This window comes from Leptopilina heterotoma, unplaced genomic scaffold, assembly GCF_015476425.1.
Source record: "Leptopilina heterotoma isolate Lh14 unplaced genomic scaffold, ASM1547642v1 Lhet_65, whole genome shotgun sequence".
Taxonomy (NCBI): Eukaryota; Metazoa; Arthropoda; class Insecta; order Hymenoptera; family Figitidae; genus Leptopilina; species Leptopilina heterotoma.
This window is the reverse complement of record NW_025111152.1, coordinates 610,523-638,079: the sequence shown is the minus strand read 5'-3', so window position 1 is coordinate 638,079 and position 27,557 is coordinate 610,523. Positions and strand designations below refer to the sequence as shown.

Here is a 27,557-nt window from a genome sequence, read left to right as displayed (position 1 = left end):
TTCTAAAACTTTTTAATCAATATATGCACAAATTCATACAATTTCAAAAAATGTGAACTAAAATTTTTCAAAAAATTACGTTCTTAAAATCTTTAATTTTACTCAAAATATAAATTTTCAAAAATTTTAATTTCAAACCTTCTGAAATGTAATTATTTATTCCTAAAAGTTTTAATATAACCATATAATATAATACTACATTATAACTATAATATTCAATTACATTTTAACTAAAATTCATCTTTAAATTAATTATTTTTGACAAATAACAGAAACTTATTCGAGAATTCAAAGTCTAAAAAGCTATACTATTAGAGGTTTGCGCTAAAAAAAGAAATACATTAATTGGACCTATTTGTATATGCCATTTTTTGAATATTTGCAAAAAACTTTTTTTGAAAAAATTTAAATCGCGAAGAAACAGTTAAAATTGATGAACGAGGTTTAATGACTACTGATTTTGTGTCCTCCTATAAAGTTCTAAAATTAAAAAATATCATCCCTTTAACTCTTATAGAACTCGAGATATTTTTGAAAATGTAAGATGCACATGTGTACGAAATAACATTTTTTAAAAATATGATTTTTGAATTCTTCAGTTTAAGAAACGTGAAAAAAGTGAAAAATCTAGTTTGAAAATTTTTGGTAATATCATGCTTTTATGAGGAAGCAAAAGGGATATAAAGATCTTAAATGATCCTAAAATAATTCTAAAAAGGAAAATCTGATTTTATAATAAAATATAAATCATCAATTAGCCTACTTTTCAACCTAAAAATAAAATCTAATGAATGATGAAGTAAATGCGTAATTACTATTAAATCCAATTAATGTTTAATTCTTTTCAGTATACGATTTTGAAGTATAGTTCTCTTTAAATCATACCACGGAGAATGTGAAAACTCGAATTAAAAAAAGTATATTATAAGACTTATCATGTGGCAATAAAAATATACAGAGGGATTTAGCGGATGATAATAAATTATGCTGGAGAGTAAGAGCTGCAAGCTTTCCTCATTACGCTCGATATTCCATTCGTGATTTATGAGACAATAGGAAATCAGTCATCTTGTTCAGAAGCGGATAATTATCAATTATCGTTTCTCCATTCACGGATTTGAAGTGTAATTTATTACTTAAAGCTCGATTCATTATAAGTTTATAAGCAATAAAGAATTACGGATTATACACTACACAGTCTTTATTAATAAAATTCTTATCTCATTTCTCTTGTTATCGTTCAAGAAATTTAAAAATTTTTTTCAACAAAATCCAACGAGAGGATTATAAATTTTTGGTACATGTCTGTAACTATTTAAGTGAATATAAAAACTAATGCCATGATCATTTCAATTAAAGCTAACATCTAGTGCTAATGAAGATTAGGGACAATTTTATTTACCAGTAAATTATAATTGTTTTATCAACTTTTCTGGAGATGAATTTCGAATAACTTTTTTATTATCTCAAGAAATATATTCGATAGACCCACTTCACAGAGTGATTAATTAATGACTTAATAAATAATTAATCATATAATTTAGAAGAAATTAGTGTTTATGAGAAAAGCGGTTAGAAACTAAAACTAAAGTTTAAAAATTCTTTATTATTAGCACAAATTTTTTAATTTATAATTCTATATGCTACACTTAAAATAATTTGTGTAGTATTTACTTTTTAGAATGTATTTTTAAGTTAATTGAAGAATTATTTGGTTTGTACTAAAAATAAATGTTTAAATTTAGTTCAGTTGTCAATAGAAGGCATTGTATTGGAATAAAAACATGTAAAGACAGTTCTTTTCTCTATAGTAAAAGATTTAGGTTCAACGTAATTTAGTGGTTAATACTTTAATTGAGCGTGAAACAAGTAATTTAAGAGACAGTGGCAAACCTTTGTTAATTCTAAGATGTAATGTAACGACATTACAGAACATTTCTATGTAAACACTTGAAATTACAGCTTTTGTGTCATTTTTACGAATATTTAATAATTTATTTTGAAATAAAGAACGTAGTCCGCAATTTTCAGATTGAGAACCAAGTTTCGTTTTTGACGAATCAGTTTTTACTGATGATTTTTCAAGTAAATAAATAAACGTTGATGTTTGTATGACTACCTTTTCTTGCCATATCCGACGTTATCAAGCTCGACGTGCCTGTAAGCTGCATAGGTAGCCATGTCCTTGTCCTTAAAGATGTTTTTCGAGAGAAGAGGAAAACAAATCACTTCACTATCTGGCCTGCCAGAGGACGACCTTGCGATCTCGAATCTGCAGACCTACCTCAACGGCGCACTGTCAAACTGTGTTATCTCTTTTGAGGAGAGCGCAGCCTCCCAGATAGAGAATCAGCTGATGCAGCAGTCGGCGAGTGCCCAGCTGATTGTCTAGACAGAGACGATCTCTGGGTCGTGCACTGACAGTAAACTGCCTTAAGGAGGAAAGTGTCCGACCTGGACAAATTAATAAAGCACAACACTAACGAGGCAGGATATCAGAGTGTTATCAAAGTCTGGTGATACGTTCAAACGAAGAACTGACAGCTCGGAGAAGAGAGTCCCGTTTATAATAGGCAGTCGATTCGTCTGCTGTTTTGCCTCCCCCACTCCCGCGCCCTGCGTCCCCACCACCCTTTTCCTTTCGAGTTCCCTTCCCGCGGTGTGCGCCAACGTCCTTCCACAATCTCTAGCCTCCACCATCGCATCGTCGAGGAATAGTTCTCGGCTAGTCGGCTGAGAATCATTTCTTGACTCCACCACTACTGGCAAGCATTAGTAGTGATGGCAACTAGCCACCAGCAACCGTAGGGTTGCACCGGCTACTCTTGTTCACTCTTGCTGGTGGAGGTCGACACCGGACCGCGACGTCGCTTCGTGCCATTCACCTCAATCGATACGCTCGGCGAAGCAGCGGCGCACGGCACACCAACCATTGCCAAGAATACCCACCTAATCCGCGGCAAGTTCGAGCTTCCTCTTCCTCTTCGCAGGGCCAATCCGCATCTGCTGCATTGCTGCAACGCGACCTTCAACGAAAGAGAAACACTTGGACCGGAAAATAAAGCCCATGACAATTTTATCAATACGACCTTGCTCTTCTGTAATATCTTATTCAAATTCAAATCTTTCTTCAAAAACGCTTTTTTCTCAAAAAGGTGGAAGAAGAATACATACAAATTAGGCAAATACTTCACTCTTGTATACCAAATGTTTCGCTCTCTAGTTCTAAGCTTTTAGGTTTTAAGTCAACAATTCCCGACTGTTAATTAATAATTGTAACTATCATTAGTCGTCAAGTTGTTACGAATTGAAACCAATATTTAAATCAAATCATTATTTCATCGAAATTTTGCTATCAATTTGATTCTTTCAAGAAAACAGAAAGATTATATCAGTTACAACTTACAAGGCAGATTGTACAGTGGAAAATGCGTGTGTTGATTTAAAAAGCATTTATTTCGACCAATCAGAAACATTCAACAATTTATCTTGTATGGGTTATATCAATTTTCTGCATTCTGGTGTAAAAACTTTGATTCATTCATATTACAGTGGAAGCTCGTTTATCATAACTCTCTGTTATCCGAACTGAAAATCATTTTAAACACTAACATTAGTTTGTCCGAATCATTTTAAACCTTTTTTAAATTTTTTATCATTTTCATTGGAAAGCTGAAATTTTTTCCAATAAATTAAGTAAATTTTAAAAATGAAACAACAATGGGTTTTTAGGAAAATAAAAAAAAACAACATTTCAAACATCTTTTGTTTATTTTCTTGCAAACCCATTGCTATCCCATTTTTTATCTTTACATAATTTATTGGAAAAAATCTCAGCTTTTCAATAAAAATGATAAAAATATAAAAAAAGGTAGTTTTTGTAAAAAAAATTGAAAAATAAGGTTTATTTTTAAAAAAAGATTTTTGGAACTGAAAAGTACACAACAAATGCTTTAAAATATATAAATTAAAATCGTTTAATTTTTGTAGAAGTTATGTCAATTTGAATAAAACAATGTTTCTTAAAATCTAATTTTTTTATTTGGTGATGTGTGGAATTGCTCTACTTTCTTATACAAATAAATCAATAAGCTATATAAATATTTCATTATAGAAATATTTTGATCAGAGAAAATTGCAGAAAAAAAACTTTATCTGGAGCATAAATCTACAAAAAAGCATAGTACAAAAAAATATATAATATATGTAATAACATAATTAACGAAAAAGTGACAATTAGTCACACTTTCACTATAACATTAGAAATATTTTTTTTATATTTTACAAATATAAGTTGAAAAAATTTTTTAGAAAGTGTACCATGTGAGAAAAATTTGTAATTTTAAAAAAGTATAAGAAAGTAAGCATCCAATTAAAAGAACATAATAATTTGAATGAATCACAAGTTTCTAATTCATTTCAATTATTGTATGCTTGTGATTTATAAAAAAAAATTTATAAAGCAACAAATTGACTATATATATATATATATATTTATATATATTTTTATATATATTCTTTTAGTTCTCTAAAATTATCTTTAACAGATGTGGCTTAACTATACCATCACCCAATCAAATTAGTTTAGAAATCGGATATTACTATGGTGTTATTAACAATTACAATTATCAATTTAACAGTTAGTTATATCTTTAATCATTTGTTTTGTACGGTTAGTAAAATGAAACAAATTCAATATTTATGCGTTTCTTCTTCTTCTCTTTATGCCGATTCATATATCTAACAACATCTTACAATAAAATGTGAAACTACGTAACCGTTGCAATGTTAATTTGTCGAATAAATTTTTCGTAAAATATAGAACAAATTTAGTACCTATAAAGAATTAATCTTCATGGTGTTTTCATTGAAAAATTAAAATCTCTTTTTGCAAGTTCGAAAATACTTTAACCCTTGCTGGTTCTCACAATTCTTAACCTAGTAGACTGGCGTTATACATTTTTATTTATTTTTATGTGTATTTTTGTGGGAAAAACTAGAAATTTTTTTTTATTTAGAAAAAAGTGTGTACCCCCCTTGTTTTTCTCAATTCTTGGCGTAAGAAAAAGGATTTTACCCCCCGGGCGCTCATAATTCTTGGCTTAGTGGACAGCAGTTGTGCATTACCTATTTATGTATTTTCATGTGTAGATATTAGGAATAATATATCAAACATATTTGGAGTTGAACGTTTTACGGTTCTCAACGAAAAAATTGATATTTTTGAAAATTTAGACAAAAAAGTATGTACTCATCCCTGGCGGTTACGATTCTTGACCTAGTGGAGTGCAGATTTATATTCGTATACATTTTTATATTTAGACTTCAAGAAAAATTCAGTACAGGTACTTCCGTACCTGTACTGAATTTTTCTGAATTTTCCCTCTGTTTTAGTACGAGTTCAAGTCGCACTTGTCCGGTTTTTTTATTCTGCTTTTATTCTCTAAAGGTGCAACAGTAGAAATTCTGCATCTTTAGAGAATCAAGATTTGATTGCATATATCATTCTTTTTTAATTATCCATGCATCTCCAACATTTTCGAAAATAGACATTTGAAAATCTGAAGAAAATCAAAATTCGTTTTGGATTTTAAAACAATATATCACTTTCCAATTAACAATTCCTTAGCTTTTGTATTATAGGATTCTCGTAATTATATTGTTTGAAATAATACTAATTTATGTCGCTTTTCCTAAATTAAAGAACAGTTATAAACTCGTATATCTGTTTAGACTACGTTAGTTTTGTGAGATTCACAAAAAAGTAGAGGAATCATTCTTTCTTAGGCGCCACATTCCCATATTTTAGGGTATAATTAAACGCATATGTATGTCCTTTCAAAATGTCCCCTACAGCCAATTAATTATACATATGTTATAAAGAATATAATAAAAAAATATATACGTGTGTACGTATATATAATAAAATGCAGCCAACATCTATATTGAGCTTAAATTCTCATTTAGTTTAGAAATTCTAAGAGTATTACTTTAAAATAGTAAAGTCCCTTTTCATAGTTCAGAGTATAATGCAATGGCAATAGAAAAAATCCAACCTTTGTAATTCTAAAAAAAGTCATTTCTGATTTAAATTCCCGTCTTTAGAGATATAATTGTCCGGTTAAAGGTTTTTTTTAACCATAATCATTTATTTTTTTTTAGAAAGAAAGTATAAAAACGCAATTTTTATATTGAATACATTTATTTACTAAACAAATTCTTTTAAAATTTATGAATTGTCTTATTATTTTTGCCAAGAAATTTACAAGTGTCAAATTTTAACAAATAGAAATAAATATTGTACGAATTGAAAACTTGCATCACAATAGTCACGGTTATTGGCCCGGTCCATCTTGGGCAATGTCGAAAATTTTATATAATAGCTTCATACGTCATGATGTATATACAAAACTAATCACACAATAACGTATACAAAATTTACATTTACATTACATTTTTAGTAAAAATCCTTAATGAGTAACAAAATTCTAACTTCAGTCAAACTAAAATCAGTAACTAGTTAAGGAAATTTAATGAAATGTAACTGAAAATTACGAAACTGTAACAAAATTTTCAGTTTTAAACTATTTATTGAATTATGTTTATGAAATTTAATTACTAATAAATGAATGATTAATATTATTTGATTGAATAAATAGTTTTGTGTATAAAAAGTAAGAAATAAATATTATTAATATTATTTATCAGTTATTTTTGACCAAATTTATTTAAAAACCGTAAATAAATAATTTTTAAACATTAGCATTATTATTCAATATTTTTAAGTTTAAATAATTTTTTTTCTGAAAATCAAGTGCAATAGAAAAAATTTTAAGACAAACTTAGAAATCATTATTTAAATAAATAAAACTTCCGTTGCTTGTTTCTGAAAAATCCTAAAAAAATTTCTAACAGTGTATGAAAGATGCACCTGCAAGACAGGATAACTGAATCGTCTTTTTTTATTCGTAAATAACATTGCCAAAAAGTAAGTGGGCAATGACGACATTGCCCGGGCATTACTGACTATGCCCGGGCACTGTCACATTTTACTAAATTTTGTTAAAAATACCCGGGCAATGTCGACAATGCCCAATAATCGACAATGACCGTAACATTTATATTTAGTTCGCTTTTTTGTTACATTTTTTAATTTCGTCCTATTATAAATCTGCCAAAGACTGATAGAATATCAAGAAAACTTGTGTCTCATAAGATCGAACAGAAGAGTATAAAAATCTTTTATTTTTTTGACATTCAATAAGCCACAAACAATCAACAATTTTTGATATTCTAATAGTTTTTCTATTTTGACATTTTTTTATCAATTGATGAGTAGAAATTTGTTATTTATTTTCTATTTATGCCAACCAGTAAAAAATATTGCCAAAGCGTGGAACACTCTTTGACTGGAGGGGTTAAAAGCAGTGTGACGTAATTTATGGATGAACCTTTTTTTCTCAAATAATATTTTAAAAAATTGAATTTGAATTTAAAGAATTAAACTTTTAAGTCGGAAAGAAGAACGTGACTTTAATTAAAATAGAGTAGTATATCTTATCTGTACTTATAGAGAATTAGAAGTCCAACAATTATAATCGTCATGCTCTATCATCTTTACAGTAAATTTTCTATTGTTCAAGATAAATACACACTTTTTCACAGGTGAATAAATTAAATGAAAGTGAACGTCTTTCTTTCGGCAATTTTTATCGATAAATAATTTAAGAGATCAGGAGTAACGGTAAGAATAGTGATCCAGCAGTCAAGTGAAAGTCATCGCGGGAAAATGTCTCGGGAAACTTCGAGTTGTTAGATAAAGTGAATAAATTTATTTCCTTCCAATTTCTAATAGTCAGTCCAGACCTAAATTTTTTGTTTGTCATCTTGTAATTAAGTGTAATGAATGCAAGTGAACTGATTTTTCACCATTCTCATACAAAAATTTAATTTTAAATATTTTCTTGTGATAAAGTAGTTTTAAGAAACTCCTTTTCTGATTTTCAATTCAATTCGAAAAAGAGATTTTTTTATTGATTTCTGTTATAATTTCTCCGAACAAGTTTTCATCTTTCCCTTTGAGTTGTGGAAACTATAATATAATAATGAAATAAATCAATGAATTTTAGGAACAAGTTTATGATTAATAAAAACATTTAAGAAAGCCCCTAGCACCAGAATATGTATAAAATTTATTGTAGATCCTTGTTAGTCGTATTATTTTCTTAGGATGAACTTTAGGAAATTCGTTGTAAATCATTTTCTAAGAGCATATACGCCCCTTAATTATATTATTTATGACTCTCAATAGGAAAAAGATGAAACATAAACGAGAGTTAAACCTTTCAGCTGCGTAATAAAAAGTTCAATTAAAGGAAATTCAGATGTAAATATTTTCTTTTAAATAAAATACACATGTCAACTTTTATGAAACAATTTCGTCGCTTCCCGTTGATATATATGGGTGATTCTCCTGAAAGTGGGCAATTTTTTTTTTTTTTTTTTTTTTTTTTTTTTTTTTTTTTTTTTTTTTTTTTTTTTTTTTTGCTTCAATTTTTATCGATGAAATTTTTTAATACATCAATATAGTTATTGATAATTATTAAAATATAAGTGTCTTTAAAAATCTCCATGCTGGCACGACAAAGGATAAACGTGTATAAATAAACTATAAGACGTGCACTTTTTTTATAAAAATCAATTGGAAATTAAAGAAAAAACATGTCACTTTTCAAATCTCCAAGAGAAATTGGAAAATAAATTATATTTTTTATATTTTTAAGAAAAAGCACTAGAAAAACACTGCGTATTTTTATTCATTCCTTTGTCGTGCGCTGTCATAACTTTAATATTTCAATATAAATATCAATAAAAAAACGGATGAAAACTTACAGTTTGGTAGGACAAAAGTGTATACCTAGCCATTTTTTTATTTACTTTTGTTTAAAATATGTATTAATAGATTTTGTACAAATTTCCATTGTCGTGGAGTCCTTTGTCGTGTCAAAACATTTGCACGTGGTAGGTGCGAAACAAGTAAAAAGTGTGCCCGTGCCTAAAACTTTTTTTAAAATAGGTAATAAAGTTGAAATTTTTCTAATCTGTTCATATATTTTTAAATATAATTTTAAAAATAATAAAAATAAATCATTTAATTCAATTAATAATACCCATATAGAAGAAATATGAATTTCAGTGCCCCTCGATGATACGCCTCTGATGAGGTTAGTTTTCCTGTTTACTTTTCACATCTCATTTCAATTACGCGAAAAGTGCTAATTACACGAAAACTAATGTTTATTAATAAATGTAATTTAAAATAAATATAGTTGATATGGATTGTCTAACATAAAAGAATAATTTAACAAACAGAAAAAAGCAAATGTCAAAAAGAGCGACGTGAAAAAATTCAAAATGATCCTGGTGAAATTTAAATAATTTTAATATTATTTTTAAACTTTAAATAGTTTTGTAGCGTACCTACTTCAAATATAGTTTATTTAAATACCAATGAACAGTAATTAATAAAAGAAAGTTCAATTTTTAAACATTAAAAAAAAAATTTTTTATCAACTTAAAAGTGACCGGTTTTTGGAGAATCACCCATATCTAATATGATTATTCTCAAAAACCTTCAACTATTCTTGAATTAACTTTATCAGCTTAAAAACTTCACGGAGAGAAGAGTTATAGTGAGTTGTACTATTACGCATTTAGTAAGAAAATTTGAGTTGTGACAAATAAATATTAAGTAAAGGTTACAAAACAGCGTTCAATTTTTTTTTTGTCGATCGAACTAAACATAGTAGTAAGGATGAATGTCTGCTTAGTAAAGCAGACAAAACTAATTCTGTTTACATTTTTAATCATATTATTAATTGAACTTTAAAAAAAATATTAAAATTAATTAAAAAGCTACCTATTAAAAATTAAACGAAATCGAGAAAAAATATTATTTTTTAAAACTTTATTTGCAGTGTTATACTTATTATTTATGCTTGTTATTACAACAAATATTAGGTTATTGTTATCATAATAATTATAAAAAAAAGTTTAGCTGTTTATTCAAATATGCGACAAATATATTTTGAAAAGAAATATAGCTCTTATAATTTTCTCTATTTAACTAAACAATTACAGAAATTATAATTTTTAAATTGATTTATTATTGTTACCTTATATCACCGTCAGTGTATTTTTGTAAAATATTACTTGATTTTCTTCTCGTTCCCCGCATATATAACAAATTTTTGGAAGAATAATTAATTAATAATAATTATTTCTAAATAATTAATTATTTATAAAGTGTTAACTATTATATTAAATATTATAAAAGAGGTTAAATTTTATTTTCGTAAATTGTAAACAGAATCGCAGATATGACAATTTATATCGTAGACGATACTAATGAAGTTAGTAGTCTTAATAACTAAACGGCCGTTTAGTGAAGATTACTTTTTGTTTTGTTGAACGAAAATGTCACCATATTGTTTAGTAACTATGACTCAGGGCTGAGTAAGATTGACTACTTTCTTCTCTCCGTGTTATAAAAATACTGCCACGAAGAAAATATTGAGAGTTTTAGTAGGTACAGTCAACTCTATGAATAGTGCCGCAAAATTGCACAGCGTTTACGACTTTTCTTGGAACTGTAGTACCCCCACTGTTTGTATATTTCTCTCTTAGGGGAAACTCGAAATTCAGAAGCCGTGCTGAGTTGCTAAAGTGGGGATAGAACTCAAGCGAGAAAAGGAGAAGTGGCACTATTGATAGCGGCACTATTCGTAGAGTTGACTGTATTTTTAGAAATAATAAAATTTCAAAAGGTTTCAAATTGAAATTTTCAAAGATTTGAATTTTGAATAATTTTAATTAAAAATTCTAAAATAATTGAACTCATTGAAGAATTTTGATTCAAATTTTTATTAACCCGGGCCTTCCCCCACTCTACCTACTTTCCGGGCGCCGTCAGTCAGACAGACATGGTATGAACTACTTCTCCCTCCCCCACAAATATGCAGTCAAATTTGATTGACGCAGGGACACATTTTTTTTTGTCTCACGCGTTTTTTCTTAACTTTTTTAAGAAAAATAGAATTTTATTGTTTATTTTAAAAGAGCAGTGTGTTTTGGTTTTGTTTTTGTTAAAATATTAACAATTATAAATTTTTAATTGTTTTTCGAATTTTTTGCGAATTTTTTTTTGCTGCTTTTTTAAAACCCTTAATATCTCTATAGAATACAGGTTTAAAATTTTATGATGAAATTTAACTCCTATCAAAAATTACAATACATCACACTACCACCGGTATGGCTCCACCCCAGGAGGAAAAGTCGGACGAATGTCGGATTATACAACCGCCTGGGATCCGCGCCCGTACGGACCGCCAGCACCGATGGTCTGTACCGATTCGGATCCTAAAATGCAACCGGCGCGGAACAGATTAGGCTCCGACTTTTGGATCCGCCTTTCTACTTTCGTCAGTACTGGCGCGGTACTGGATTTATCCGCCTGCAGATTTCATTCTTCTACGCGCGTCGGAAGAATGACGGATGTTAGGTCTGTACTGGCTCGGTGCTGGGGCGGATCCGACTGCGGATCTCGTCATTTATTGTTATAGTTTACATTATCAGTATAATCATAAATTTATTTTATTATTATAATTAATTATTACAATAACTAATTGCATTTATTATAATATTATTATTAGTTAACCAATAAATAAATTAATAGTATTCATGCAAAGGAAGAATATAAGAAACTTAATTTTTTCATTATATATATAAAAATCCAACTTTATTAATGTGCAATTAAATAAATAATTTTTAATAAATAATATATTAATTTGAAAGAAGTAAAATATATTTAACTTGAAAGAAAATGTGATCAATATATTATAATGGCTACAATAAATAACATATTAAATACAATATATAAAAAAGAGATTATTATTAATTAATTTATTATTAATTAATTAATAATCTCTTTTTAATTTAAACAATATATTAAGTAATTATTTATTGACACTTTTCTGCAAATTAAATAATTAAAAAAATGTGTTGTGCATTAAAATTTTATTCAATTTAATACTATTACTTATATGTTATAAATTGTTTTGCAGTGAAGTTATGTTCATATTATTCGATATATTATGTAATAAAATATTAAAAAACATAATAATAAAAATATAACATTTTTTTTTAAACGAAATATTGAAATATTCATAAATACACATTCAGTAAAGTATTGAAAATATACCGGTATTACATCAGTTCGTATTTTAATTTAAGGTTTGAGAGTTCCATGCGAGCGTAGCATATTGGTTAGCGTGCGAGATTTCGGTGCGTAAATATTCGGTTAGGCGTAGGTTCGTACCCCCAAGCGTTAGGATTTTTCAAATGTGTATGTAATAAAAAATTGCGTTTAAGTGTATAAAGAAATAAAAAAATGTGTAAAGTGAACTGTCAATGAATTGTCATCCGTATTTATCTTTTGCAATTAATTATTATTTTTTTATTGATATTTGTTGAAATTATTATTTTGATCCGAGCCGGTTGTCAGGCGGTAGAATGCCAGCATTGCCAGCGCACATCTGGCTAGGAAATGAAAGATCCGCAGTCGGTACAGTGCCGGGTCCCAGCCGGTTGAATTATACACGGAACGGCTCTTCGCGGCCGGTTACCGGGCGGTAGAATGCCAGTTCCGAGACGGATGGCCAGCCAGCTCCTGGCCAAGTCATCTTTTGGTAGAATACCAGTTCTCGGGCGGTAGGCAGGCGGTTCCCAGCCAGTACCACTACTCCGGCGTCGGTACAGGCGAGGATCCGCGCCGGTTGCAAATTTCCCACTGGGACGTGCATGGCCCAAAAACATTCCAATCTTTAAATCATGATATTCCTGTACAAACTAATGTCAGAAACTTAACAAATCCACCGCTTGAAAGCTTATAATATTCTATGCTACATGATATACAATTTGAAATTTTAGGAAATTACACAAAGATTTTAACAATCGACAAATTTGAACAAAAATTAAAAAAATGAAAGTTTTTTTGTCAATTTTTTAAACTTTGACATATTTTTTAAAAATTGCAGACAAAATTTAAAACTTATATAGGTGTGATCCTTTAAGTCTCATCTTTAATTTAAGACCAAAAACGTTAAAAAATCTTGTTCGGTTCGCAAGATATCCTTATAAATGTCAGTGCATGCTTTTGGACAAATGCATTGAATTAGTCAATTTTGTACGGTTTTTGACAATAAAAAGGCTCGCGACTAACATAAAAAGGCTTATCACTTTATCAGGAAGCTTATAACTTACTTTATTGATCTAGGATAGCAAATTAAAATTTGGTAAGCTCTTATAAAAAACATTTAACAATAAATCTGAAAAAATCATACTTAAACTTTAACTGCGTTTTTCTCAAAACGCTGTTTTTTAAATCGGTTGCAGGGATTCTGAGTAAACGGATAGATGTTTCTGTCTAATTCCTTTTGCATATATTGTTAAAAAATATGTTCTTTAGTGGGTATACCTAAAAAATTAAAAAACAACCATTTTTAATACTTTTTTTAATAAAAAATGTAGGAAAAAAATGTCATTTTTCAATTTTTTGTTAAAAGTAATGCCATTTTTTTAAATTTTGATTTTTTAAGGTAATTTTAGGTATAACCACTAGATTAGTACCTCAACTGTAAAAGCTCTTTTAGTTTTTTGTTTTAGACCGCTGAGGACGGCTCTAGACCTGCAACCGCGAAGCGCCTCAAAATAAAAGTATCGTTTATGACGCCCTCTACACTACCCACTGGGTAGTGAATTTAACTAATTTTCCAGTCACTTTGACTATGCTTGACCTTAATCTTTTAACTAGGTTGCCCTAGTGGATGCCTCTCGTAACTAGTCAATTCCTGGTATACGGGTGCCAGAAATTTTTTTCAGTGTAGGTATTATTATATATATGGAACACACTTTCTTTCCAGTTAAATATATTTTTCTTTTTTCAAATTAATATATTATTTCTTTATTAATAATTATTTATTTAATTGCACATTAATAAAGTTGGATTTTCATAAATATACCTAATGAAAAAATTAGGTTTCTTATATTCTTCCTTTGCATCAATACAATTAATTTATTGATTAAATAATAATAATAATAATAATAATAATATTATAATGCAATTAGTTATTGTAATAATTAATTAGGGGTCGTCCATAAACTACGTTACCAATTTTTCTCATTTGTAGACCCCCTCCCCCCTTCGTTAACAACAGTTGATTTTCTTTTACACCACTCCTCCCCCCAAGGAAAGTAACGTATATTATAATTGAAAATTCAATGCAAAATAAGACTTAGTTATCATTTTTTTGGCACAAGTAATACTGTTTTAACTTATATAGCGTAGTTTTAAATTAAGATAATGTAATATATTAGAATATAATAAAGTTTTTTCTATAAAATATTTAACCAAGTACAAAAAATAAAAATTATAGATTGTTAAACACTGAGGTAATCCTCTGTAAATGAGGCGACATCATGAATTACAGGAAATTCATCTGTCGAACAAATGTGTAACAATTTCAAAAAATGTAAAACACAAATATAGGGTAGTTACACCAGTGATAGAATTGACACCAGTAAAAGAACAAATTGATTATTTATTACGATATTTCACAAATTATAACTTTTAACACTATAAAAAAAATATTTTTTAGTTCCTTACTTCTTCAAAATATAGTTTATGATAAAAAATAGATTCAATATGCAAGTAACTTCTGAAAATAATTTTTCAATGTTTTAGTGGGTTATGAACATGACAAATGAATGAAGCATAAACAGAAAAAAGGTTACAAGCTTCAGGTGCACCGTGCAATTAAATATTATTTCTGGTTGCGTAATTAGGAAAATATTAATAATAGTAAGTTGCAAAATTGTTTCAGAATATTTGTAGCGTTTTTAATATAATTTTTGTTATTTTTAGACACTGTAATAATATAAATTCTTTCACTGGTAAAATGGACATTTTTCAATATTTGATTAAAATTTTATATTTTATGTTATATTTACAAAATCTGTATCATAGGCTTCAAATTCTTTAAAAATTTTGCTATTTATTGCATATGTTTAAAAGGAAATTCAAGAATGTCATTTAAAAATAAAAAATATCGAAAGTATACATTTCCTTAAATGTTCTTTCACTGGTGCCACTACCCTAAATTCAATAATAAAAAAAAGGTAAAATACACTTTATATATTGCGCAGTTTTTTATAAGTCTACTTTACAAGCGTATAACGTTACTTTGAAGAAACTCCCCCCCCCGGCCCCCGTTACAAAGCGTAGTTGTGTGCATGACCCCCTCCCCCCTAAATTGATAACGTAGTTTATGGACGACCCCTTAGTTATGATACATAAAATAAATTTATGATTATACTGATAATGTGAACTATAACAGACTATCAGTACAGACCATCGGTACTGGCGGTCCGTACGGGCGCGGATACCAGGCGGTTGTAAACTCCGACATTCGTCCGACTTTTCCGCACGGAAAAAAATTAATCTCTAAATTATAATTTAGAGATTAATTTTTTTCTCAGATTTAATCTCTATAGAGATTAAATCTGAGATTTAGGCATAAACTATCACTGGAATCGGACGTAAGATGTAAGCAGATCACTAAAACTGAAATTTGGTATTATATCTAATCCGAATATTAGTATTGTGAAGAACACGTATTTCTTATGCCTAAAAATGATATTAGGAATCTCAAATTTTATGACATATGGAACATATGTTCTAAACTATCAACTTACTTGAATAAATTCAAATCTAATATATTATTTGAATAAACAATATTAAAAATTTTAGTCGTATATTTATATAATTCTTATTTTTGTAATAACTCGATGTAATAAGAATTTATAATTTATCACAATTTAGAGTGAGAATTATTCACAAAATATTTATATTGTTTTCCCTGTATGAACTATACATTGACAAGTATAAAAAAGTAGTTGGATATTTTTAAAACACAATACGAATTTTATATTTTTATTTCATTTTTTTGTTTTAACGGCGTTGGAAGGTCTGTAAAATTTGTAGGTTACAAAAATTATCGCCCGACAAAATACGACACTGACTGATTTAAATGAAGTGAAATAGGTAAATAAACATTTTTCAACCACTTTTTCTCTAAACACAGACACTTTTTACAAAATAGGCCAACATACAACGAGTAGGAATCTTCTTAATTACCTAAATTCAAAAGATGGTTTAAATTCATGCAGAAACGCGGTTGTAAAATGTAAAATTAGAAAGTGATGTAATGCTAAGAATATAACAGCTGGACCATTGTGCTCTCTGCATGCTTCTGCCCTCTTCTGGCGACTGGCAGTAATCCGCTTCTTGTTGTCTGTCATTACATTACTTTCCAATCATTTCCAATTTTACATTTTACAACCGCTTGACAACCGCGTTTCTGCATGAATTTAAACAATCTTTTGAATTTAGGTTATTAAGAAGATTCTTACCCATTGTATGTTGGCCTATTTTGTAAAAAGTGTCTGTGTTTAGAGAAAAAGTGGTTGAAAAATGTTTATTTACCTATTTCACGTCATTTAAATCAGTCAGTGCCGTATTTTGTCGGGCGATAATTTTTGTAACCTTAAAATTTCACAGACCTTCCTTCACAGACCTTCGCTTTTATTTGGATATTTGAAAATAAAATTAATACTTAATTAATTAAAATGGTTTAAATCTTTTTTGTCACTGATTAACTTAAAACACAATGTACCTAATTCATATAAAAAAAGTTGCGAAATTAACAAATCTATAAATCAGAGATGTGAATTTATGGCGTTTTCTGGTATAAAGTTTGACAGAATCAAACACAACTTATCACAGTAATTGTGACTATAATGTTTAATTTAGATACACTTATATTTCATTGGACTTCAAATTAATATTATTTCAAGTTTAGAGATTAATTTTTTTCCGTGCGCCTGGGAAACTAATTTAATAAAAATTTGAATCAAAATTCTATTTATTAGTAATTTTTCTGGATTTTTAAACATATTCAATTGAAACATTTTGGAATAATCAAAATTTCATGAATTTAAATTGAAAATAATTTAATTTTTGACTATTTTAACTAATGAACTTCCCCGTGTGGAAATTGAATCTGGGCGCTAGCCGTGCTATGTCCGGGGAGCCCCACTAAAAGCTAGCCCTTACCAGAAACTCGGGCTATTTCCACACGGGTCCTCTTTTTTTAAATTTAACACCGAAAAAAATGCCTAGGACCCGTATACCAGGAATTGACTAGGTTTCCTAGTTACGAGAGGAACCCACTATAGAATCCTAGTCAAAGTAATAAAATTCAAACATAGTTAAAGTGACCAGGAAAATTAGTCGATGTAATCAGGAAAAAATAGTCAAATTGACTGTGCTCTATTCAGCATCTGCGCTTAACTTCTCTCAGTGTAGGTTAAGATTAACTATAGGGTCATAGCTAATAATACCATCGAGATTTTTTTCGGTGAATTCTCAAAGAACGTTTTTTAATAAACAATTATTAAAAATGATTCAGTATGATACTTCGAAGAAGTTGAAACAACAATTTTCGAAGGGAAGCAAATTGGGTTGAAATTGAGGCCTTGGATCGAATAACTTGCCCGACGGGAATGGGAAATAAAAATATTAAAACACTTTTATTTATGATTAAGAAAGCAATAACTATGTCTTTTGTAAGTTTTGACTAAAGACACGTTCATCGATTTTCGTGACCTACCAGAAAACATAGAAAGATAATAAATATGATCCATTAAGAATAGTGACATATCCGGGTGGTACAGAAGCTCAATCAATAAATGGGGTGCATATCTATATAGCAAAAATTTTCCTGACATATATAATTTATTTGATCGAAATTTGAGGTGGTGACCTTAGAACCATTTTTATTTTTATTTATAAGCAAATTGTAATATCCATAATGTGCACTTACTGTATAATTTATTATGTGGGTCATTTGAATCTTAAGGTCAGTCATTTTGTTGCCAATGAAGCGAAAATTTAGAAATCATTCATAAAGAAGGGAAAAATTTATTGAAAATTTGAAAAACCATGTCCCTAAAGTTCTAACCGTTCAAGTGAACATTTAATTCTTTTCCTGATTCAAATTTTATTACAAAAAAAATATTGAGTCACGTATTGAAAAATAATTCATGAAGTTTCAAAATGTTTAATTTTTGTTTTTTATTTCAGTAAGTTATTTTAAAAATATTTCGTTCAGAATTTTAAAAATTTTTGACATGAAAATCGAAATAAACTGCAATTTCATACCATCAAAGTCGTAATTTGTTGCAATATGAGAAAAAAGAGTCGAATTTTATCAAACTAAGCCGAAAAAGGTTGCATTCTTTGAGAATGATTGAAGAAGATGGAAAAAATCATACTATCTGAGACCTGACATGTTAGTATGCATAATTTTATTAGATGATAATTTATATAAAAACATAAGTAATTATATGTAAATAAAAGCTTTTAAATCCGAGTTTTAGAAAAGCTTTCTGCACTCCTGCAGACGTGAACGCAAATATTGGCGGTCTTAGCAACGGCTTCCTTGATGTTGGTCTAATTTTACGCCAATAGCGTAATGCATTTTCCCCATTGGGTATGTGCAGGACTATTTAGACCACTTAAAATTGTAGTTTATGGAGTTTAAAACAAAGTTTCAACGGAAAATAACGTTTCTAGTAACGGAAAAAGAAAAAGCGTGAGAGAGAGAGAGAGCGCAAATTACAGACGTCTTGGATAATGATTTACAGCTTCTTGGTTGGATCTCAAAGAAATATACACGACGCATCTTCGTGAGTGCAATAGCTGCCTCACTATACAATATTTTCCGGATACTGCGACTGTATTGCTGTTTCACTATTAGTATTTCGAAAGCACAATAAAAGGGCTGATCGAATGATCATAAAAGATAAGAATTTATAAGCTTACATAGATAAATTCCCACTATCCAAATAGCATCTAGACTTTTAATAAGAATTAATAACGCTACAAATAGAAGAGACCAGTAAATGTACCAGTAAATCTTCTTAATCTCTTAAATGTAATAAAGAGAAACCCAATAATGAATTCAAAATTATATTGTCAGAATTATGATTTTTCAGAGAAGAATAGAAAGTAAATATGTATATTTATAGTTCAGATGCATTCCTTTACTATTTTAATAATTTTTATTATTTGAGTAATTCTCTCTAACTGTTTTGTCAGTCCACACTTAATGATTCTTCCTAACATAAAGTGACCGATTCAAAAGTTTTTATTTTATTAATTTCGATCAAACGTCGCGTCGTGAATTTATCACAATTATAAGAAATGAATTATTTTTCAAAGATTAATTTCGAAGTGAGTGAATAAATTTACAGTTTATCATTTCTATACATTTTTAACAAACTTTTGTTTTAGGAAACCAGAAATAAGTAAATTATAAGTTTTAAAGAGGTGCAACATAAACTATAAAAAAAACTTTTAGAACATCTTATAAATAAACAAATATGTATTAAATTTGAATCGGTCCCTATCGTAAGATAGGGATATATTCTACGTGTGATCATATTCTGGAAAAAGTTCCACTTAATTAATAAGCATGTTTCTTTAATATAAAAATTTGAAAATTTTAATTGTGACGCTCTCCCAAGAAAGGTACCCAAGAAGCAACTGTTTTTTGGACATTTGAAAATGTTGTAAAACAAACGTATACCTACATAAAAGAAACACAAAACAATTTTGGAAACTACCCCTTTTGCATTCACTTATATTTGTAAAGATAAATATCAATATATATAGAAATTCAAAGAGGGAAAAAATTATGTTAACTAGGTAAAAATTTAGGCAGTCAGAAATACATTATACACTATTTAATAGAGAAAACTTTTAATAGATTTTGGAAAGCATTTCCTAATGAAGGATTATTAATTTCAGTCATCAAATATTCATCTTGGAATATTTCCCGTTTAACGAATTATTACGATTCATATCAAAAAATCTTGTACAAAATGAATTTCGTTTTTTCAAATTCCAATTACTGATCTGAAAAGCATCATCAATAAACAAAGTTTTATTAACATTTTTTTCAAATTCAAAAACATCATATATTCTGATTTGAAGAAGCAGGAAAGGTTTGTTTTCCTAATTTAAAAAAATTGCGCTTTTGGGGTCGTTCACAAACTACTGTATGCTATATGGGACTTCATTGGCATCACTAGAATTCAAAATTTTTAAAGTACAAATCAAAGTACAATCAAGACTTTAGTGCCCGATTTGTCGGTCTTCTTTGAATTTATACATGCGCAATGGGTTGTCACTTCAAAATTGCATGGAATAATTTAGTCAATCTAAAGAATCGTTCAAAAATAAATATTGTAGATTTATATGAATTATTATAAATAAAAATAAAATTTAAATCTATACATTATAAATTATTTAATAAACAATTTTACTTAGAAATTTCAAAATTGAATTTTATTAGAGTTACGTTTACAATTTTCATAAATAACTTCAAAAGGCTTCGATTTGAAATTTTATAAAGTTTGAATTTTGAATGAATTTAATTAAAAACTTTAAAGAACTTAGATTTTTGAAAAATGTCTAATAATTCAAATTCTCCTGAAATTAGATAAATTTGTTATCATATTGTATTTGATTAATTATGAAAAATAATTTATCTGTAGAAGAATTTTAGTTAAAAAGACTATAAACATTATATTGAGTGTTGGAGAAGTTACAGATTATTGTAGAAATTTAATTATTTTCAAAAGTAACAAAATTCTACGCAGAAATTTAATTATGTTCAAAAATTCTTTTAAATTCTCATCAAAATTTCAATTATCTTTATACATAATAAAATCGTTCTCTGAAATTCAATTATTTTCCAAATTTTTAACAAGATTCTTGGCAAAATTCCAATTATTTTCAAAAATTTTCTTTAATTCAATGATTTTCAATATCTACTATTTTAATAAAATTTTCCACAAGAATTCAATTATTGAACAAAAATTTTGATAAAATGTAAGCAAAAATTTAATTACTTTCATAAATAAAAAACCTTTCATAAAAATTCAATAAGTATTTACAAATTTTTTATAAATTTCTTCTCAATAATTCAATTATTTTCATAAATAATAAAATTCTCAGAATTTCAATTATTTTTAATACAATTTGAATCGAATTCTTTGAAAAGTGTATAATTATATACTTAAGAATTCTATTAAAATTTGTCAAAAGAATTCAATTATTTAAAAAATTTTTGATAAAACTGAAAGTAATACTTTAAAAAATTGTTTAATGATTATAATTGTAGTAAGAATTATTTATTTAAATATTAATTTCTAATAATTAAAATAGTTCAGGATTATTATGTATAATAATTTTAGTCATAGTTTTCACTTTGTCCTTATATTATAAGCAACAGAATATATGACACTGGCAGTGATATAGTAAATTAGGAGAGTTCTCACCCAGACTTCAGTGGCCGTGCGGTTTAAATGCGTCGCGTGGGGTCGTCAGGGGTGGGGGGACGTGAGTTCGATCCCACATGCGAGCGGATATTTTTCATTGTAAGTGTTATATAAAATAATAAAATTACTATATTTAATCTGTATAAGTGTTATAAATTAAAATTGTAAACATGTTTGTAAATAATGTTAAAGGTCTGTTGAAGAATGAATTTAAAAAATGTATACCAATTAACGCAAATTGTTTTTTTACTAAAATTATTTTTCAATATTACTATTTTAAATGATATTTACTGCTAGTGTAGTATATTATTTATTTGAAAATAATACAATTATTAGAATAATAAGTTATTGTCATTAAATATATGTATGAATAACAATAATATTTATTATTAATAATTCATATATTCACATTACATTGAATAAGCACTCGTGTCTTAAAATGAGTTGCTTTAAGTGTTTAAACCATTGAGATACAAAATCTGTTTTATATTGAGACATTTAATTTCATCTCGTGTCTCATTTTAAGACATTAAAGGTAACTCAATGCGTATAAGACACGTAAAACGTCTTCTTAGTGTGAGACGGATACTCGAAACACATTTCGTGTCTCAAAATGCATTGCTAAATGTGTAAGACACTTTGAAACGTCTTAAAATGAGACACATATCTGTTTCAAATATGTGGACTAAGACATCTTATGTGTTTCAAATATGGGACAAAACGTCTCAAAATGAGACACTTGTTTTTGCAGTGCACTCGCTTTTTTTTGTCAAGTTCACTAGCGCCACCTACGCGCATGTTTGTCGAAGCTTGTCTTAGTGAAACCTAACTTTTTGTTCAATTGAGGGCGTGGATCGGATAACTGCCTGTAGCGCATGGCCGAAAGGGACTATAACAGTCAGACAACAGTGAGCGCCTCTAGGCCTCTCACTGCTGTCTGACTGGTATAGTCCCTTTCGTCCATGCGCTACGGGCAGTTATCCGATCCACGCCCTCAATTACATTTTCGGAAAATCAAAAATTGTGTTTTCTGTGACGTCGGTACAAAAAAAAGCTCAAAAAAAGTTTTGTGCATAATGTGAAAAACCATTAATAAAAGATAAAAAACAAATTGAATCGTCAAGGCAAGTATGCAGAAAATTTGTGGGACTCATAGTTGAAAGGAAAACAAAGTAAAAAATCGAATCCCAAAACGTATTTCTTTATGGTTACAACAATTCGGTAATGTTACTTACTGTCAAGGTCGGCCACTATGTGTTTAAAATGCGCAAAGATGAGGACGAGCTACTTCATTTGCAAAAACTGCAATTCTGTATAACTCATAATATAATTGATCATCTTATTAATATTTTTATTTAATTTTATTAATATTTTAGTGCAAAATTTTTTTTTATTTATATTTATTTTTTTATATTGTTTATTGTTATTATTTTGTTATTTCATTAAGTTACAAACTGTAAACAATAAAGAATCAATTTTCCGTAACTCCAAACATGTTATTTTATTTTTTAAAGATTAATGCCCTTTGAATTTTAAACATGGCCGACCTTGACTGTAATGGCCAACCTGGACTACAAATTTTTTTTTTTTAAATCTTTATAACTTTTTCATTCTTAAACCTGTCAATTTACTTTGTACAGAAAAAATGTTCCTATTAAACAGAACTTTCCAACCATATACTTCAATTGTCCAAATTCATTTAAAAAAAAAAGTTATAAACAAAAGTCAAAAAGGTGGCCGACCTAGACTATGTTCCCCTATTTATTAATTAATTTTATTAATTAATATTATTAATTTATAATAATAAATTAATTAAATTTTTAATTAATAACAAATTAAAATGAAAAGTTTTAAAATATTGGAAAGAATAAGAACAAATTTATCTCTAGCAAATAATCAGTCGAGCTGTCTAGTTATTAGACATTATTGCAGTGTCTCAAGGCCTAAGCACAATAGGTTCGCGAAAGTCGTTCGCGAATGCAAAGCATGAGTTAGAAAAGGACAGTGATATATTTGTGTCCTTGTCTATCTCATGCGTCTCGTTCGCGAACGACATTCGCGAACCTATTGTGCGTTGGACTATAGACACGACAAACTTAGAACTATAATTTCTAGGAGTACTTTAAAGTAACATTAAAAAAACTGGACAGAAGTTATGTCTAGCCAATATCAAATTCAACTTGAATCTTTGACGAAGAGCGTTGGTCAGTAACTTTACAGTTATTTACCAGTCAGCCTAGAATCAGAATCCGTAACAAAAACTGTCCAGTAACTTGAACAATCGAGTGGCTCCATGACAAATTTCTACTAGGGTATAAGGGGACTATTTTCCTATTTTAATAGTATTATATTCTAACTTTAAGAATATAATTTAACTCTTTCCTGTGTATTTACAACCACTAATCCCAATCTTGCACTTGAGTAGTGTTACTTGTTAGATTATAGCATGAATCGTACAACATTACGAGACCATCATGCGTAAGACCAAAAAATTTGAGGACTTTGTGAAAAGTGAAGATAAGGACGCACCAAAACACGTTTTCTAGGTCCTTTTTTCTGTTCTATTATATAACTTTATAATTATCAAGTTACTAAAAATTGAGGTAACCATAATTAGAGCACTATTTTCTATTGTTCTTTCTCGTCATGGAACTTTAACATTCACATAGGTATTATATGCATACTTTTAATGAAAGTATCATTTGAGGGCTTTATGTGCTTAAAATCAATTTTTCAAAACTGTTCTTTCATTATACCGTTATGTTTTTATGACTCAATAAAGTTCAACGCTAGAAATTTTGTTCAAATCTCTCATTTCACAAATTAAATTTTTTCATTTAACGCAACTGCCGCAATGTAATGGATTTTTAATAGCAGTAAAAGTAAAGGAAATGTGGTTAGACTTGAAAAAGTTTCTGGTTCAAATACAGTCTCTTTGTTGAATTAAAATCTCGATCAAAATCTAAATGATGAAATACTTATTATACAAAAGAATATGTGAATATTTTCACAAAGTTTTGTAATTATTAAATTGAATATTTCAACATTAACATATAAATTATATTGAAGTTAGTAACGGTGGCTAATTTTTTTTCTTTTTAAAGGTGAGCCGGAAATGAATCATCATTTCGGTAAGAAACACATTTTTCACGGATGACCGAAAAGATTTCGCGCTTCAACAAGCAGATTCATTTTCGTGACAAGTATCACGCTCAACTGATATCCATGTCAGTACAAGTCTCAATTACTTTTATCCGAGAGATGTACTATTTTAAAATAAATTTTAGTGGATTTTGCAAATTCACTTGCAACACCATTTTCCGGGTACATTATGCAGCAGTCACCTGTAGATGATCAGATTACGAAAAGACTTCCTTGCCTTCACTTTGGATCAGTGAATTTACAGGTGAAAGTAATTAAAATTCGTCAGACGAGAGAGCTTCTTCACTTGACAAATGGTAAAATGCTTGAGAATTGAGAAAGTTAATCAATTGTGCGTTCGACTGCTTTTGCTCGTGGAATAAGGAACCTGGAAAATTAAATGTCCAATTGCGGCGAGGAAGAAGCATTCGCGGCAGCAACACTAATGTGCCGACTATGGCGTATATAATACTTTCTCTACTCCTATCAAGATCGATTTTCTTTAATTTATTTGATTTAAATTTACGTCTTTTCTCCTCTATTGCCTTCATTACTTTATTTTACGCAAAATTTCTCCTTTTACGTGAAACAATGCGATGGATAATTAAAGTTCCCTTGTATGATCGACCAAATTAAAAATTCACAAAATTTGACAAAACTTGACAAAAATTCACAATAATTTGCAAACTCAAAAAAAGAGTTAGTTTGGGAATTTTTATTTTTCATACAAATCAAATCAACGGGAGAACCTTCAAGTCGCACGAATCAAACAATGGAATCTTCATCCTGTTCGCTATGAAACGTCGCCATCGTCCATCACGAACAAATAAGGATGTGACACACGCGTCTAGTCTAATCGGTGGGCCACATCGAAAGGTCAGGATGTTTCGGACGAGGAAACGAAAATGGGTGCAGCTTCCTGAAATATATATCAGTATGGACAAATAAACCCATAGGAAGGGGAATAAAAACAATTACCAATGCCATTCTTATCCTCCGATACATTTCCTTAATTTATTATCGAACATACAGCACAACCATTACATAGATAATATCAAGAAATCTGATGAATAAATTATTTATACGTACGACGGTTAAAAATACCAAAAAGTCGATTATTTCACTCGTCACAAAAACTATATTTTCTATTTTCCTTACTCTCCTTTGATTTACAGGCAGAATTTTACAATTTTCCTTGATCCCCCATAAACAAATTCAAGGGACTCTAATTATAAAAAATGCTAATTTTTAGATGCTAACATTTAATTTAAGGGTATCTATTTTGAAACCAAAATTAGTTATAATGTGGCGACATTCCCTCCATAATTTTCAAAAATTTCAATAAAGTTATAAAATAATAAGAATAAATTAATTTTAATCGGCTATTCTAGAGAACCTTATCGTGTTCCAAGCAAAAATTTTCTTCCGTGATTTAATTTGATGATTTTTCAGGGTGATCGCTTTTTTCATCAAAAAATATTCCCGGTCATGAATTATTAATTTAAAGAAAATTATTTTATATAAAGAAAAACTGTAAAAATAAATTATTCCATATGAAAATATAGTAAATATTGATTGATCTTGTTCATAAGACAATTTCATGAAATGTCGAATATTTTGAAAACTTTTCATCTAAATATATATTTAAAAATATATTTGATTTCAAAAAAATGTGAATAAAAATGTTTCAGAAAACTAACTCATTCAGAAAGTTTAAATAAAATTTTTTAAAATCCAACTTTTCTAAAACTTTAATTTGAAACTTTTTGAAATTCAATCTATATTAATAATATTATAATAAATATAGATTTATTCTATAATAAATATAAAAATAGTTATTTTTCATTATTTTATATGTGGAATTTTTTCTATTTTAAATTCTACCATTTTTATTAACATTTTATATTAATTTTTATACCTATTAATTTTTGTAATTTTAAACTTGAACAATTTTTGAAATAAATTATTAGGTAATAATTAATTAATTATTAATTTCTTCTTAGCAATTTCTGTTTACCAATTTGTAGGTTTCCTTGAAGGAGAATTTGTAGAAATAGTTTTAACAAAATATTATAAGTATTTCAGTAATTTTTTTGTTAAAAAAAAAAAATTTCTATAACGTTTAAAAAATATATGAATAGACAAATCTCTCTTTTATTTCGTAGTTTAAGATTATTCTGTTGTAATTCTATTTCTTGTTAAAATAGTTTTAAAAATTTATCAAAATAAATTGAATAGGTCTGATTTGAGAAGGAAAAAGAGCTACCAGAAAGTAAATATTTGGTTAGAATTGCATCTGTTGAAATAAATTCCAATAAAGTAACGGAATTTTTCACTTGTTTTTTTTTCCCTTTTTGAAATATACTGCCATTGGAAAGTGCTTAAACTTAAAGTATGTATGTACGTTAAATAGAAAAGAAACGCGTGTCCCGAACGCAAGTGACATTAACGAGCCGCTCCTTTACAATGAAATGTAGACAAAAGTGTTACATCGAGAAGTTTTCCCTTCCGAGGATGAAGATCTTGAAAATGCCCGACTATTTTCTACACTTTTCTACACTAACGGACTGCGTCGATAATCACTCACCTCCAGGCGAACATTACGCGTTCGTGATCGATTTCTATCGATTGGAGGGCTCGCGGTTAATTAACCCCTTTGGAAATTATGCTACATAAGATTCAAGATCTCATCATTAAATGAAAATAAATTGCGAATGAACTTGTTTTTTTCTTCTTATTCTAGAAACAAAAGTTCTCGCGTATTATTAGATTTATTCGTGCTGCACGTTCACCACGATTTGCACTTGGAGAGAGATCTTCCAAGTGGCAATATATTGATTTCATTCGATTTCCTTTGTATTTTAGACAAATTTCGATCATCATAGATTTCGACA

General features: G+C 28.6%; 1 protein-coding gene across 4 annotated transcripts in view; it reads right to left on the bottom strand.

The window, feature by feature from the left end:
* The window catches only part of LOC122509964 (microtubule-associated protein Jupiter), a 222,786-nt gene that overhangs the window by 75,655 nt on the left and 119,574 nt on the right, over positions 1-27,557 (bottom strand). Inside the window, exon 1 of one of the 4 annotated variants that reach the window (XM_043624318.1) lies at positions 2,120-2,584. The exons of 2 other annotated variants lie outside the window; for them this stretch is intronic. In XM_043624318.1, coding sequence (XP_043480253.1) covers positions 2,120-2,181 — 62 coding nt within the window. In that variant the 5' untranslated portion in view covers positions 2,182-2,584. Of the gene's footprint in view, positions 1-2,119; positions 2,585-27,557 lie in introns of those variants that run through there. One more of the 4 variants, XM_043624321.1, reaches the window with a different exon arrangement.